This window comes from Schistocerca serialis, chromosome 2 (genome assembly GCF_023864345.2).
Source record: "Schistocerca serialis cubense isolate TAMUIC-IGC-003099 chromosome 2, iqSchSeri2.2, whole genome shotgun sequence".
Lineage (NCBI taxonomy): Eukaryota > Metazoa > Arthropoda > Insecta > Orthoptera > Acrididae > Schistocerca > Schistocerca serialis.
Window position 1 is genome coordinate 692,875,238 of NC_064639.1, and position 18,544 is coordinate 692,893,781.

The 18,544-nt window shown below is 36.9% G+C and overlaps 1 protein-coding gene across 4 annotated transcripts in view; it reads right to left on the reverse strand.

Moving 5' to 3' along the window:
• LOC126457828 (protein N-terminal asparagine amidohydrolase-like) overlaps positions 1-18,544 on the reverse strand; it is a 139,330-nt gene that overhangs the window by 67,994 nt on the left and 52,792 nt on the right. For all 4 annotated transcript variants that reach the window (XM_050094457.1, XM_050094458.1, XM_050094456.1 and 1 more), the window contains exons 3-4: positions 11,596-11,661; positions 11,233-11,415 (exon numbers count right to left, since the gene is read on the reverse strand). In XM_050094457.1, the coding sequence (XP_049950414.1) occupies positions 11,233-11,415; positions 11,596-11,661 (249 nt within the window). The remainder of the gene's footprint in view (positions 1-11,232; positions 11,416-11,595; positions 11,662-18,544) is intronic.

Here is an 18,544-nt window from a genome sequence, read left to right on the forward strand (position 1 = left end):
CTGACATGAGGTTGTCTCCATACTTGTAAATGTCCATCTACTCGATACAATTTTAAATAAGACTTGTCTGACCAGGTAAAATGTTTCCCGTCATCAACAGTCCAATGTCAGTGTTGACAGGCCCACGTGAGGCATAGAGCTTCGTGTCGGGCAGTCATCAAGGGTAAATGAGTGGGCCTTTGGCTCCGAAAGTCCACATCGATGATGTTTCGTTGAATGGTTCACATGTTAACACTTGTTGCTGGCCCAGCATCGACATCTGCAGCAACTTTCAGAAGGGTTGCACTTCTGTCATGCTGAACAATTCTCTTCAGTCGTCGTTGATCCCATTCTTGCAAGATCTTTTTCCGGCAACAGCGATGTCAGAGATTTGATGTTTTACTGGATTCCTGATATTCACAGTACACTTGTGGAATGGTCATACAGGAAAATCCCCACTTCATCACTACCTCAGAGATGCTGTGTCCCATCTCATGCAACGACTACGACACCACGTTCAAACTCACTTAAATAATGATAAACTGCCACTGTAGCAACAGTGATCAGTCTAACAACTGCACCAGACACTTGTTGTCTTATATAGGCATTGCCAACCACTGCACCGTATTCAGCCTGTTTACATATCTCTGTATTTCAATATGCAAGCCTATACAAGTTTCTGTGGCGCTTCAGTGTACATCAACTTTTAATACATCTAACTGTTTTCCGGAAGGTGTAAGGGGAAGGGCATATTGGAAACCTTTTATTAGCATTTCCATTTCCTTCATGGAAAGAACTGTTTCAGTACTTGAGGTAAACAGACATTTAGCTCAAAATCCCCAGCTGGTTCTAAATGATCAATTACAGATGAGCACATCCCCACTTTTGAGCTTCACATGATGCAAACAACCAGCCACGTACTCACAAACTGCCACAATGACACATACTGCTACAGAAAATTAAAGCATAATAGAATTTCCTATTCCTGACATTGCTTAGCCAACAAATTTCAACAATATAAATTGTAATACTGTAGTGATATATATTTTAACTGTGTACTGTGCTTAACATTGCCCACTGTGTAAAAATGTTATTTACAATGTAAAACATGTTTATTGCTCAACATAAATTACTAGTTAGATGGTTTTCAACCAATATTGTGACCTCGCGAACTATGTCATCATAGCCATATAACCTGTAATACTGTAAGATCGTGTATTTCAATTATTGTGTATAATTCTGTCCATTGCTTACTATGTTAAAAATCAGGTTTGTTGCAACAAATAAATGAAGAGTGTTCAGTTTAACAGTTTCTCAGCCAATGTCAAGACCTCACAAAGAAATAAAATAAAATAGCATTATAAGCTTTTAACCTGTAATATTGCGTAGTTAAATTATTTATTGTGCTAAACATTGTCCATTGTGTAAAGTGTGATTCAAAGTTAAGAAACAAATTTGATGCACAATACTATATGAAAGTGACTGTATCTTCGCCTATAATGCTTGGTTACCTAAGAACCAGTGTCCTTTGCAGACACTAGAAACCGAAAACTAGCTTGAGATAAACCAAAAGCTGTAGAACAAAAACAGTATACTAGTTATTCAACTTTAAATATGGAACTGTTCTCTAAGATGTAATGGAAGAACCAATAAATAAAAAATGATATGAATAACTTTTTAATGAATGTAAGTTTTGGCACCGTGAGGGGTGAAATAAACAGTTATAAAATTCTTTTACAATGCACCCAAGGAAATAAATTGTCTGTTAGGTTAAACATAAGATTATTCAACTGTAGATCAAACCTTTTTCTTTTTAACAGCTCGATCTATATCACAGATTAATTCCTGAACAGTCATTTTAATAGAAAAAGGCTTGTAAATGGACTGCATGTAGATACATATAATGTGTTTCACTATTCAGGTTACACACTTGTAGAGAGAGGTTGTAGAAGGGTCTTAGTAGATCAAGTTTCACTGAGGAACCCATGCCAGGAAATGTCATTGAACAACGCTACAGAGCATCAAAGTTATATGTGCTGGCACCTGTAACTGTACGTATACACAAGGTGAGTCTATGATGGTGTTACAAACTTTCAATGATGACAAAGAAGGATAAATGTATCAATTTGAGGTAATGGCCTCTGTACCGGAATTGAACAAGTCGAAAGCTATAAGCAAAAACTGTTTTGATACTTCCGACAGTGGGACACACGAACACAGGGTAGGCAACTTTCAGAGGTGACAGTATGGACCAAAACAAGAAAAAAAGTCTAGCTACGAGAATTTCTTCGCTGAAGGAGATGTGTTTCACACTATCAAAGATGAACAAGTGCTCATAGCTCCTCAGGTATGCGTTTTACAGCCCATGTTCACTAGACAATTTTTCTTGTCTGAGTACATACTACAACCTCTGAAAGTTGTGTACCCTACATTCTTAGCAACAGCAGTACCAGTACATGTATTCCACTGTCAGAATTATCAGAATAATTTACGCTTATAGCTATCAACTCGTTCATTTCTGAACCAGGGACCCTTACCTGAAATTGATACATTTACCCATCTCTATTATCCTTGAAAGCTTCTAACATCATCATGGAATCATCCAGTATATAAACACTTAAAGGCATCAGTGCCTTTAACATCGATGCTCTGCAGCAAGATGACATTTCCAGACATGGGTCCCTATGTAAAACCTGGTCTACTAAGTCCCTTCTACACCCTCTAGAAAAGTGTAACATGAACTGTGAAACACCCTGTATATACTTGTTTAGGATATTGCAGCCATGCACCATCAAAACAGAAAAATCATTTTACAACATGTATTCACAATATTTGATATTATTAGTAACATATACACATCAGTTGGTTCTACTAAGAAATTCATCAATGGAGTACGATGGAATAGAAGGAATTCACCACTAACAAGTCTTAGGGTCCTTTTCAACTGAACTTCATTAGTAGTTAAATTTTCAGGGCTGCTAGCATCTTATTGAAAATATGTGTTCCTGAATAATGAACACCGTTTTGGACCAAAATAAGTGACTTAAAATCTTCGTGAAAATTATTCTTATTTTTATTATTGATTCCTTGAGCTAAGCCACTGATGTGAAAAAAAGAGATATATTTTTAATGACAAAGTTCATTAAGGAATCCCTAGTTCCCTACACAGGCCTTTGCAGGATGGTCTTGAGTTAACACCACAAATAATTCTTATTACATGTTTTTGGACCCAGGAAACTTAAGCTTAGCTTGATGAGTTACCCCAAAAATATCCCATATGACATTACTGAATGAAATTAAGCATACTATGCCAGCTTTTTTATATCACCTATGTCTGACAACATTTCCACTGCAAATAGAGGTTTGTGTAGGCACTTCAGCAGTTCTGTGCTGTACTCCTCCCATATGAATTTTAGTATCAAGCAGTAATCCCATGAATTTGACACTGTCAACTTCTTCTATATGTTTCTTGTAATATTTTAGGTGTACACTGATGGGAAACCTCTTACAAGTTCTGAACTGCATGCAGTGTGTTTTTCAAAGTTTAGTGACAAGGAATTGGCTAGGAATTATTTATTATTGTTCCTGAAAATTTCATAAACCAATCCTTCTACGACTACACTTGATTTGCTGTTTATTGCAATGTTTGTATCATCTGCAAATAAAACAAACTTAGAATCTATTAAAGTTAAAGCTGAAAGGTAATTAATTAACTCTTAAACAAAGACACAATAACTGCCTAACAAAATCTTATAAACAATTGAACATTGGAATCATTTCAGAATTTTAACATAGCTGGAATAATAAATAATATTTTGTAAAGACATTTCCTATTTAAAGCTGAAGAGGCTTTACACATGTGTTCATAATGTGCACTGTAGACTATGTAACACAAGACTCAGAACAACACTTTAAAATAAGTGAAAAGTGCTACTTTGTAAAATGGTTGGCAGCACCAAGTATAGTAAAAGAGAAATGAACAGTAAAAGCTATCATGGGATGCGTGTTCTGGCCAACAGCTGCTAATACATTTCAACCCAATTTATTTTCTTTTCTTTGTCTTTCGCATTAGTTCCTGAATATTCAGCAAAAACTTTACATTCACTGTTGATTTTGTCATGGTGTATCTTGGTGCAGAGTGATGTAAAATTTGGATTGTTAGATGAAAAACTGTTGCTTATATTCCCATTCACAGACTCTGTGTGCTCATTTAAGGAGCTAGAAAGTGGACATTATATGATCACAGTTACAGTCTGTTAAGAAAGAATAATGCTAATTTAGGAGTTGCTAATGGTGCTTTAATTTCATACTTCATTGTTGAGTTGAGAAGTGCATCTTCCTGGGATAGTCAGAGCTAGCAGATGTTAATAAACTTTTTAGATGCTCAAAGTATGTGTTATGAATGTATCAGTTTGAATAATAAACACCGGACTGCACAACAGAAAGACTATATCCAATTCAGGTGACGAGTCAGCATGATCATAATTCTGTGCTTGTATGTGTGTACAGCTATTCTGAGGTAGTGTTACCTTAAATAAACATTAAATGTTGACTTTTCTTTTACCATTCGGTCTTTTTTTAATTCCTGGTACTCTAATTCTGTTCTAATTCTTAAACTTTACTTAAACATAAATCATTAACATTCTGCAATATAAAACTTATATTACTTCCTACTATTTGAAATAAAATTTCATTGTCTTGAGATACATCCTGTCCTACATTTTAGCAGTTTGAAGGTTAGTAACTGTAGCTAGTTGTGTCTAATATATTACAAACAGAACAAAAAATTTAAAATTTCAACTGAATCATTAAATGTCATAACTGTGGATTGTATGGCATTTTCACATTCATTTTATTCCCTCTCACAACATTAGCAAGGGACATTAATTTCTCAGTGAAGTTAAGAAGCCCAACATTTCTATTACTCAACCAGTTAGCCACTTTGGCCAATAATGTTTACCCAGAGATCCCATTTGGAACAATCTTTTACAAAATAAATTGGCCATCAGGCAGTAGGCACAGTCACAAAGACAAAAAGAGAGACAGCTAATGTGACAATAAACTTGACCACCAACAAAATTTGGAAGTCCAGTAGTCTGCATAATTTGGCAACTTCCTCCTCCTCCTCCTCCTTCTTCTTCTTCACATTCTTATTAGTCCTTTTTATAGAGAAAGTGTTCTCTTTTGGTCAAGTTACCCTTTGCTTTATGTGCTAGCAGTCTAGTGACAAACGGCGTGCAGTGTACATGATGGATTCGACGTTCAAGATTACTCACTGCATTATAACTTCTATACCATATTTCACCTACGCATAAAGTGCGTGATTAATGGGACCACAATAGTGTGTTGCTAACTAGGGCACAATCACATTTTCCCTCCATTTCAGTCTAGGAGTAGTCATGTATATGTTGACACACCAGTAAGAACTGACCTGTTCAAAAATATTGTCGTGACAGAGCTGTTGACTAAATGTCTTCTTCTCAACACTTCATTCTGGAGATTTCACCCTCAGCCCAGAAGGCTGCAGACCTTAGCTGTAGACAAGGTGGTTCCTTCACACCGCAGCAAGCACCTATGATCCACAATGCCTGCTGACCCCTTCATTTTGGCAAGTATAAAGTTATTTACTGCATTCTGCGAGTTTCCATAAAAACTGTCTACAATAAACTAAGTGAATACTGTGCAGTGAATATTTTATGGAAATGCAAACAGGCTGTCCAATTCTGATTTCTATCAATGGAGTCCTGAATGAGATGCTGGTCAAAAGTGATATAAAAGGCATTTAAGTAGATTTAATTCAGAGCTGCCCCCTTTTTGAAGCTGCTTAAGACATTAAGTGGCTGCTCACGATGACATCACAAAATTTCAAGATCAAGACAGCAAAAGTGGCCATGTGACAATTACTTGTTCAGTATATGATGTGAGCAAGCCCAAGTATATAGAGTAAATCACCTAAAACTTTCAACTGTTTTCTTTTGTGAACTGTTCAAAGAAATCAAATTGAGATTTTTGGCATGTGATAGTGAGCAGGGGCAATTAATTTGATTGTTCATTTAATATACTTAACTCTTGCATCAACCAAGATTCTGAAGCACTGTCGTCGTTTTTTAAATGGACCAATATGCTTTTTTATGGCATTTGAAAGCTTCTGAAAAACTGTTACAGTAATATAAGGTTTGTTAAAGATGGCATTGAAACTTTTCAAAAATGTATCCAAAAAATGACCAAAAATTGACAGAATCAATTATTACATTGTGAACACTGCCAAGGAGGCAACTTACTTGTGAAAAAAAGAATGAAATATGGAAAATTTTGGCTGATGCAATTTTGGATATTTTTCCTCTTCATTCTTACTGCAAGGAAACAATAATAATCTATGTGTTCATTTCTTCCATAATTTTTTGCAACTGAATTGCATTCTAGTTATTTGCTGCTTCATTAAAGAAGTTAAAAAAACCTGTCAACATACACTGGTTCCTCTGGAATCTGAACTGACAACTGAAACAGCCTTTGCTTTAGAACACAACAGAAGTTATCTGTGTCTACTGTACAATTCTGGTGCTCACCACCTGAATACTCAGCCATGCGTGTGGCATACAGCCTGAATACCAGGGACTGTTTGTTCTATCAATACTTGCAAGGGAAAATTCCCATCGTAACCCCCTCAGATTTAGTAGTAAGAGGGTCCAGTGAACAGCTCATTAAAAACTGAACACAGATCAAGCATGAAAACAGTAAGAAGGTGTAATGAACTGTGAAAAAAGCAAAATAGAAACAGTGAACGATAAAAGAACAAGAAGTGCAATATAGAGCAGCATGAAAGAGCAACAGCAATGTGGTTTAGTGGTCACGGTATTGTACTGCAAGTGGGTGATCAGAGTTCAAACCCCCAATGTGCCAATTTTTCTTTTCCTTCCCCGCTATTCACTGTATTCAAATTTGTGTCTGTGTTGTTGTGTAATGTCTGTTTATGGTGTATGGAAGGGAGCTATAATGACAATTGGTTCTGCACAACTACTCTATTAAGAGCCACTACTCTATTAGCAGCTGAAAGGAGGCAGCTCTTGAATGGGAACTGCAAACATTTGATGACAAGGAGACAAGTCAACCAAATGCTCCACTGGAAAACAGGACTTGTGTGTCATACACAGCATTAGTGACAGTACAAGTGTCATATGAAAGGAATCTCTTACTGATGCACCTAATTTGTACACCTGGCAAGTGAGTGATATATGCCTCCTTGCCCGATTTATGTGCTTGTGTGAACATGAATGTGGTCACTCCCAAGGAAATGATAAAAACATAATATTTTGTCACATAAGCTGCAACAAATGTACACAACAGTTTTGCAATCACACAGTTTCTCTGTGATGTGTCAAAACATATTTTTAATGTTTTTGAAGTTGCATTCTGTTTTGGAAGTTTTGATTCCTGAATTCCTATATTGTAACATAGTTCACATATGTTTATTTGTTGTTTTCATAGGTCTATAAGGTATCTCGCCTGCTCTCACTATTCATCACATTTACTTTCGATGGTAATGTGTTATTACCACATGACACACATTCTATAACCAATGTATAGTATGACAACTGCCAACTAACGTTTCAGTGACTGGACAGACAATTCATAATGTTGTGAAAATAAATAAATAAATAAATAGATGGCGTGAGGGAGTTTTGAATACTGCTCATCTGCTTTACAGTCCAACACCGTGACCACTTAACTATGATGCCACGTATTTACATTTTTACTCTATATTGCACTTGTTAAGCTTGGACCATTCACTGTTTCTATTTTGCTTTTTTTTTTCACAGTTCAGCACAACTTTTTCCTGTTTTCATGCTTGATCTGTGTTCAGTTTGTGACAGGCTATCCACTGGTCCATCTTACCACTAAATATGAGGGGGTTGCAAAGGGGATTGTCCCTTGTTAGTTCCATGGAAGTTTGTACCTGAGACTCAAAAATTAAATGTAGGCATTAAGGAACAAACACCATTTCTTTCTGAGGTTTCCTTAATTGACTGTCTTTAATTCTTTCACTGTAAGTTATTACTTACACATAATACAGAACTTTCCACAAACTCACAGTGTCTCTCTTAGATGGTGCACTTACCCCACAAGATGTGGACATATCAAAACAATACTAAATGAAAAGTTGAAGTTCAGTACCAGGTCATATTAATCTCATGAAAGGCAGTTTTCACTTGTGATACATACAAACTTCATCAGTGGAGGAATGTATGTTAACAGAGGTTACATCTCTGCCTTTCATGCTGGGGGGGTTTACCAGTGATAGAACTGCAGAAAATGGCAATGGGTGGGTGTGCATGGGTCAGGTATCTACCTTATCATTTATTAATTTTCTCAATTATTTTCTTTATTCCTTTTTCATTTACACTACACTATCCATGCCCAAGTTCCTCTCACCATTTTCTTCCCCTCATTTTTAATTTCGCTATTCAGTGACACTTCATTTCACTTCCTATATCTAACTACATCCAAGCTCTGTGAACCACTATGAAGTGCATGACAGAGGGTATGTCTCACTGTATCAGTTATTACAGCTTTTCCCCATTCCATTCACATATGGAGTGTAGGAAAAATTATTGTTTACATGCTTCTAGACCTGCTACAATTAATCCAATCTTATGCTCAAGATCCCTATGGAAGCAACATGTAAGGGGTTGTAATACACTGCTAGTCATCATTTAAAGCTGCATCTTGAAACTGTGTCAGTAGAACTTCTCGAGATACTTTCCGTCATCTTCAAGGGTCTACTAGTTCAGCTCTTTCAACATTCCACTGACACTCACTCACAATCTTTGACCATTTGTGCTGACCTTCTCATATACATTCAATATCTCCTGCTAGTCCTATCTGATACGGGTTCAATGCACTTGAGCAATATTCTACGATAAGTCACACAAGTGATTTGTGAGCAATTCCTTTGTAGAAGGACTGCATTTCTCTGCTACTCTACCAATAAATTTAAGTCTCTGACCTGTGTTACCCACAACTGAACCTATGTGATCGTTCAACGTCATATCTCTACTAAGTGTTACTGCCAAGTATTTGTACGAGTTTATGGATTCTACCTGTGACTTATACGATACAATCAAACAATGGAAAAACCAGTAAGGCCTTCATCAAAAATAGGCGACACACACACACACACACACACACACACACACACAAACACAAACACACACACACACACACACACACACGTACAACTGCAGTCTCAGGCAACTGAAATCATACTTGTGCCTGAGACTGCTGTCGTGTGTGTGTGTGTGTGTGTGTGTGTATTTACAATCAAACAATGGAAAATCCAGTAAGGCCTTCATCAAAAATAGGCGACACACACACACACACACACACACACACACACACACACGTACGACTGCAGTCTCAGGCAACTGAAATCATACTTGTGCCTGAGACTGCTGTCATGTGTGTGTGTGTGTGTGTGTGTGTGTGTGTGTGTGTGTGTTTTTTTGATGAACGCCTTACTGGACGAAAGCATAATTTATTATGACAGTCATCATCTGCAAAAAAATCTCAGGTTGCTATAATACTGTCTGCAAGATCATTAACATACAACGTGAACAGCAAGAGACAAAATACACTTCCCTGGGTACAACTGAAGTTACTTCTACATGAGTCTTCATCCACGAGGGGGTGCAGTGGGTAGCACACTGGTCTCGGATTTGGGAGGACGACAGTTCAAACCCGCATCCGGCCATCATGATTTATGTTCCTCCATGATTTACCGAAATCACTTCAGTCAAATGCCAGGATGGTTTCTTTGAAAGGGTACAGCTGATTTCCTTCCCCAATGTTCCCTAATCTGATGGGACCAATGAACTCGCTGTTTGGTCCCTCCCCCCCAAATCAACCAACTCTTCATCCAAGATAACATACTGTTGTTTCTCTCTCTGCCATTGTTTCTACTCTGTCCTTACTCCATCTCTGGACTTATTGGCACAGTACTTACCAATGTAATGTCTTTGACATTCTACTCTCTCTGACAGTTCCACACTTCACTTTTGTTTCCCCTCAGCCTCACAACAGAAGGGTCCTTCTCATCCTGGGGGCTGTTCCTTCTAACCTTATCCAGTCTTTCGGTCTCTTCTTCCTGAAGAAGGAGCTAATACTTCTGAAAGTCAGGATTAGAGTTCTCACTTTTCATTGTGACTATCAGTAGTACTAGAATTTTGGCTCCTGAAGGCTAGCCATTCTGTCTCTCTGTAATTTCATATTTTTCTCAAATGAATTTTCTTTTTGATTCTCAAACTGCAACCACTGTACTATGAACTTCAGCATGGAAAGAACAAGTTGCAAAACTGAAAAATCTGCATACCTGCATGATAGTGGTAGCCTGAAAACATAACATTGTTGTCTCCAAGTTATTCTCAACCCAGTCTGCTTGCTTGAATCCATGAGAAACATTCTTAACAACAATATTTTGAAAAGGGTAGTTTGCTACTCACGATAGAGTCACAGACAAGCAAAACAAAAAGACTACACTAGACTTTACTTTACTAGACTACATGGCTGAAAGTTTAAATGTATAGCAGACTAGTCTTTCTTGTGCCTGTCTGCGACTCAGCATCATGGTGAGTAGCAATCTACCCTTTTCATAATATAGTCTTGTTCCATCCTGTGTTTTCCATTTAGAAACTTCCTTAAGTTTGTCTTAGATTAGTCCACATTATATGCACTGGTCTGGATTGTATTCAATTATAAATGCTTGTCCTATTTGAGATTTGACGACAGGTTTTGGATTTGTACATTCTTTATGGACTGATTCAAAACTTTGAACTGATATCATATTACTTTCTTCCTACTCAAGTTATCAACAACACAACATTTTTTATCTGCTAATGTGAGCATTACCTATCTTAGAGCTCCCTGAGTAATCATTAAAGCAATCTCTTCATATTTTTATTCATTCATAAAATTGATTATCTATCAGGAAGACCTCATTTTCACTTTTTTCTCTTTGTAACCATTGGGAACTGTAGTTAAAAGTTCTCATTTACTTGGAAAAGCAAATACACTCAGTTAATGTGAATAACTAAAAATGGAAAGTATTCACAGTATATTAGCTTCAACAGATTTCTGTAACTGATTTTTTTATCAGCCCATTGCATGTTTCAGTAGATATACAGGTTTTCAAATAGATCGGGCAACTATAATGTATTCCAATTTAGTGTAAAGTAAAGAGAAATGAAATCTACCACTTACTCATTACAGAAGCAAATACTGTCTCTGAAAAGTTCTGTGCATATCCAAAAGCTCCAAACACTTGTAATTCCATCTTTCCATCAGAGCTTCCACCAGCAATCTGCTTAACACTCTCAATCATTCTGGCCACACAGTCTGCAACTCCTCCACCGTCCATATGGGACAGAGCTACTGCCCCACAAACTGGGAACAAAACAAGTCACTCAATTTCTGAAGATAAAATGATACTTTTAAATTACATATGAAGTGTTACTTTTACTCTGATTTGTGTTCTTTTTCAGATATCTTAAATAAATGATTCATTCTGGAGTATAACTTCCCAAAATTGGGAAATTTTAGTAATGGCTTATATTGCAGACTTACCTGGATGTCTAAGTACAGCAATAATACATGTCGTTGCATCATCAGATCCTAAGACCTCTACATTTGCTGAAAAAAAAGAAAAAAATACAAAAAGAAACTATACTTCCAGTAGCAATAATTTTTTCAACAATTCTTAAATAGCTTGACGTACATTGACCCACCATGGGGAAAAAAATCCAACTTTCCAAATGGCAAGGTCAGTTTAAACAAGGCTGCATTTGCTGCCTTATTACATGGATGATGTGAGGCAGAACCACTAAAGGGCACATCATTGTTAGAGTAGCTCTGAATGTTGCCTGCAGATATTAAGAATTTTAAAGAAATGTAGTTTTGGAATAACATCTCAATATATATTCTGTATCTGCATCATTGATCCAAGCTGCAGTTTAATTAAAAATGCATGATCATGCAAATTTTTTTGGTATCAGCACTATATTATGATGTTGTTGCCCCAAATCGCTATCTAATCACAACTTTTAATCAAAATGACAATTTCATTTCTCTTTGTTAGCCTACAGATTATTGCTGGAGGAGGATATTTTCTCAGATTTCACATTGCCTGTAAAATTCCCATCAATCTGTTAAACAAATCACTGAACCAGATAATGGTCCAACTTTTCTTTTCACATCATACCTGCATAAAACCTAATGCTTTTGGTCATTACCTCCACCATCTTGCTAGGAGCAAGGAACCAATTACCAAAAATTGTTTTGGATTCTCATTTTATTCTGTGTAGTATACCAGAATCATTTGCGCTACCCATTACATTCACAAAGGATATATCACCTAAGCCTAAATATCTCTAATTTTACTACCATAGTCATTATGTGAGATGCATGTTGGTAGAAACAATAATTTTCTTCACTCATTTTAAAATTTTGGTTCATGGAGCTTTGTGAGTCAGGCATTCCACAATACGCAATGCATTTCTTGTGTAGTTTTCCAAAATATTCTGTGATACTCTCAGGGTGACTAACTAGTTCTTCCACTATCTGAGTCTGGAACCTGCCTTTTCCACAATCAGATTTTCATTGTTATGACAGATTGCAGTGAATGATCTCTTTGTATCAAGAGCTTGTTTCCAGAGGTAACTGAGTGTAAACCATTGCCTGTGGATGCATACACAGGGTGTCCCAGGACGAATGGTCAGTATGCAGGGATATTATGCGAATGCTGATTTGAAGCAAAAAACCTCCATGAAAATATACCCTATTCCAAATAGTTTCCGAGATAGAACAAGTTTAATGTACTTGTGAGGGAAAATCTCAACTGCATTTATTCTAATTGCTGGACTTGCTGTGGTAGTGCAATGAACTGGCCCCCAAGATAGCCAGACCTTACACCACTGGATTTTTGTTTATGAGGTTGGATGAAGTCTGCGATGTACAAACAAAAGTTGAAGGTGTGAGATGAACTGCTTTGTCACATAAGGGGCATTGTTGCCCTCAGTAGCGAACATGCAGAAGCACTTAGACAAGCAACAAAACATGTTCTCGCAAGAGAGTGTAGTGCTACTGACTGGCTTTCATAGTCCCACCTAGGGAGCATAAACTCCAGTTCACCTTGAAGCTGAAAGCCCAAATGAATGTAGGATGGTATTTACTCAAAAAGTACATGATACCACATTTCAATTGCATTAACAAACACATTTATTCCTTCAAAAGTACAGTTGTTAATGACAATGACCAGATTATCTACTATGAAAAACTTTCAGCATATAGTACCAAATCAGCACCTACAGTTACCTACCAACAGTTCCATGGCAAAGTTAGTTATTCTATTTCTGACACAAAACATAGTTCAGATTTACATGAAAAAGTCACATTCCACAATTAGCACTATCCTTTAGTAATTTATTAAAGAAAAATACATTGCAGTAGTTCAATTAAGTCAGTCCATGACAAGAATCACCATGTCCAACAATAGCTCACTCCAATGACAATGACATCACACATCTCCCTGTTAATTACAACATAATTCAGTTAACATGTTCATTTATCTGCTACACAAAAACCACTCAAAAGTTATTAAACATTAATGAGACTGAGTTTTGTGGATGTCAGTTCGCATACAGAATGCAGTAGTGGCATTAATCGAAACTGTGAGTGAACCCAACATAAGCCTCATTCATGAGCTTTCAAACCATAACTGTCAATCTTGTGAGATGTCTCATTATTTGAAGACAAGCATATGAGTAAACTGTTGTTTCGTAAATTACATTATGCTTTGAAAGTCACCTAGGCTGAATTTTACTATTTTGGATGTCTCACCAGAATTAATGTGATTTTGGCTTACAAAAATGTTACTGGTTAGAAATTTAGAAATATACATGGTCACTATTATTCTTCTGCAATATCAGGTTTACATGGTTGTATGAGTGCCATATTGCAAATTAGGGTAAATTACACAAAATTGTTAATCAGTCAGTTAGTTAATCAATGCTCTATGTTATTCCTATACGGAAAAATTAAAGTATTAAAAGGATGTAGTCACAATTTGGAACAGTTCTGACAAAACCTGTCATGGAAAACAGTAATATCCTGGAGCATTTTTATGTTAATTATTGCATATGTTAATTAATTTCAGATGATTCAAAGTACTTTTTAAGAAAATGGGACTGCCATACTTTGTTGGTGTGGGTCACCTTTCTCAAATATACTGATAAACTCATAGGGTTTTGCATGTTGCAAACTGTAGTACTAACTTCAATCAAATGTGTTTTCTATTTCTGAATTCTGTAAAGAAAACTAATTACATTAATGTAAACACAACAATCAAAATGATAATCAGACCAATAAATTACAGTGAAATGAAGTCTAAATGAGATCTTGAGATTTTCATGTAAGTGTACATGTTAATGGATAAAAATATTGAAAATAAGGAAAAAATTAGGAAAAGTAATTGTTTATTTACAGGAGTAAAAAAACATAACAGATGGGAAGATTCCATTTTGCTATGTGACCAGTGCATCGATGCATTTAAGTTAACAAGGCATATTCAGACATTAATTGTTAACTGTACAACAGGTGTAAGTGACATGGACAGTAACGCTTACTGGTAAACATGTTAAAAATATGTATTTTTCAATTGACACTTTGTAAAATACATGTAGTAATGTGAATTAATTGTTGTACATGGATAAACCGGACAAAGCACTGAATAATATAGAAAACAAATAACAGATTACAGTAAATGTGTTCTATCTCGGAAACCATTCGGACTAGGGCATATGCCCGTATGAGGTTTTTTGCTTTAAATGGTCATTCCTGTCATATCCCTGAATACTGATCATTCCTCCTGGGCCACCCTGCATAAATTTTGATTGCTTAATACCTGGGTCTCAATAGTTGGAAGTGTTGGCCATAATATTCATTTGGTCGGATGTAATCTCATGCTTCCTTGTGAAGTTGAATTTAGGCACCACAGATTTCTCTTGCTCATGAAATTAAGAGTCAGCATTCTGAAACAGTATGAATACTGTCCTACATACTTATTGAAACACTAAAAACAAGCCTATAACTAAAAACATGCTACATTTCTTTTATTTCAGTATGTGGTTGGAAACAAATCTAATATTCTATCTTACAGAGTGGAGGAACACTATATGATGCTCAGTCCGTGTTTGCAAAATAAATTTGTACATAAATATTTTGTAGATCACTGATATTGTAGTCATATCTTCTCAAAAACCATCAAATGATTACTTTCAGGATGAAAACGGCTCTTGATTGTCATCGCCTCTGTGGTGTTTTGTTAATGTGTTCTCTCTCTGTTGGGTAGGATGATTAAAAAGAGTGGCCAGTGAAGTTCAGGTAATTGTGTGTTGGTATTCAGTAGGAAGTTTGGCCACGTCAGTCATTAGACTGATATTCAATAAACACATCTAACAGAAATTTTCATTAAACAGTGGAAACTCCAGGTAATAATATCAACAAGATAGGAAAAGACAGATTGTTACTTACTGCAAACAAGACTCTTTAAAGTAACTTCCACATCAAACTCCATAACAGTAATCTGGTATTTGAGAATTGGACAGAAACAATAACAGAATGGTACAGTAGAAGCAAGGATATCTCCCTGAACACTCACTAACAAGAAAATGGGTACAGCTCACACAAACAACACAAAATGTATTTCAGTCGCATTCCCATTATTTGAGAACAATCATAGTCAGTCTTCTTTTATCTTCTTGTGACAATAATCACAAAAACACCTAAAAGTGCAGTTATTTGTTTTGACCACCCAATGATCATTATCTGTCTGTCAGAATGCAAATGCTTTAATTAATGACATTTTATTATTATTTCAGTTGACTCTTAAAAGAGCTTGTGGAACCACTAGTTATTCTCAATTTTCTTGTTCTCGCTATCATCTCAAAACTTCTTCATCCTGTCACTATAGATCTGTCATCATTCTAGTGTCCATACGCTTTTGATTTTCAAAATCCGTTATGTTAGTTGTTTGGAAGTGAACTTATGAGAGCTGATTTTCTATCCATATCACAGTTGTGTAGTTGCCAGTGGGTCAACAGTGATCCTTGAGATGTTTTTGGGTGTTGGCTGGCCACTGTACATTGGTGGTATTCGTGGTGGTGGTGGTGGTGGTGGTGGTGGTGGTGGTGGTGGTTGTGGCGATGAAGGTAGATTACTGCAATGAAATTTTCATTCTGCACTGGAGTGAGTGCTGATATGAAATTTCTTGGCAGATTAAACCTGTGTGCTGGACCGAGACTAACTCAAGACTTTCGCAGGAAAGTGTCAATGCCAGTAGGAAAGTAGGAGACAAAGTACTAGCAGACGTAAAGCTGTAGGGTAGGTCGTGAGTCATGCTTGGGTAACTCAGTCAGCAGAGCACTTTCCCGTGAAAGGCAAAGGCCTGAGTTTGAGTCTCTACCTGACACACTGCTTTAATCTGTCAGGAAGTTTCATATATCAGCACATATTCCACTTCAGAGTGAAAATTTCATTCGGGTAACCTCTTCAAACCTGTGGCTAAGCCATGTCTCCGCAATATCCTTTCTTCCAGGAGTGCTAGTTCTGCAAGGTTCACAGGAGTGTTTCTGTGAAGTTAAGAAGGTAGGAGACCAGGTATTGGCAGAAGTAAATCATGAGTCAAGCTTGGGTAGCACATGCCCAAGTTTGTGACTCGGCCCGGTACACAGTTTTAATCTGCCAGGAAGTTTAATGACGACAATGATGGTGATTATTATTATTATTAGTAGTAGTAGTAGTAGTAGTGGTAGTAGTAGCAAAAGCAGTGGTATTTATCAATTCCTCATTGCACTGAAAGTTCGCATACAAAGATGTGGAACAAAAGAAGGAGAACTAGCAGCTCCAGGGTCTGTGAACTCGGCATTATGGTTGAAAAGTTGTGTGACAGTAGCCTAAATCAGATGGTCAGAGGAAGATAAAACCCAGGTAGCTAACAACTGTAATCAATCACTGAAGAATATTCCATGGAGGATCATCATAGTCAACATTACTAAAATGGGGTGAGGAAAATAAAACTGCATGGACTAGACAGTCAGTTAGTTTAAACTTTAGATAAACAAAAAATATACATACAAATTTAAAAATACATTAAAGGGCAAGGGAAGAAAGTAGTTGGGGGCCACTCTGGATACGTGCCACATCGAGAGGTCTTTGCTCCACATCCACCTGTGACACCGAACACTGTGGTGCATTAAATTTTGTTACAAAATCCATTTTCCCTGAAGAAATGATGACTCTGCTAACTGCTATCCCATTTTCTGCAAGTATCTGGAGTAGGGTGGTAGACAGGTTGACAGCTCACCCCAGATCAGCCAGAAAGATACATACTGTGAGAATACAGGCGATTGTGAGATGACTACCAGAGCTGCATTGGGTGGAGTCCTCTTGATGTAAAAGGAACTCATGGGTAGGTCTTGTGTGGCCAATAAGTAGTTTGTACAGTGTGATGGCATCTTTCAGAGAGGCTTGGAGTGAAGTACGCCATGCTCTGGTTGTCCCTTTTATTGGTCTTTAAGTTTGTCTTCTGTGGTTGCTACTTTAGCTAATTTGTCAGTGAGTTCATTTCCTGGAATACTTATGTATCTTGGTGTCTGAATGAATATTACAGTGGTTCCAGAGCTGGGGAAGTCATCTTGTGGTCTTGAAACTTAGTGGCCAAAACATTTCTAAGGTAGCACTAAGATATGGCTCGTAAGCTCATGGAGTAACCACAAAGCAGGAAGTCTTTTGTGGAGAGAGTTTTAAGGTATTGCAGAGCACATGCAGGGTGTCTACATGGACAAGGAAAAACAATTCCCGGATTTTTCCCGGATTTCCCGGTTGAAATTACACTTTCTCCCGGGTGAAAATACACTTTTTCTGTGTTAAGTGACAGTATACTTTTTATCGGCATTATCAATCCTTTTATGGTTTTATACACCGGCGTAGAATTTCCCGGCACTTTAGAAAATGAAACTCAGGGGAAAAAAACACGTTTTGGAAAGATCTTTGATGTGCAGCAACATATACACCGCACATTTCCGTGTTACGAAGGTATAAATTCGAGTTCCACCAAACACCGCATGTTACTTTCCGAGGCATTATTAAAATCGAGATTGCGATGCGCTTTTGTAAGCCAGTCACAGCTCATGTCACCTGATCTCGCCAGCTGATAACTGCATTTGACACGTGATGTAGTCGGCCAATTGCTAGATCACTCTTAGGTAGTGCGAACACACAAATAAGAAAAATTAATGGCTTAAATTAATGTACAACTGTTGCTACAAGAAAAGCAAAGCTATCACATATAATATTGGTCTCTAAGATTAATAAGCTGCAAGAGAAGCTAAGCTTCCACATATATTGTTGACCTTTTTTGCGCGTCATACATCACATAAATGTGCCAGTAAAATTTTTTAATAACGACGTAAATGTCTGATCTTCTGGGCTCGAAATTCTTCATATGGTCGTCCCCAAA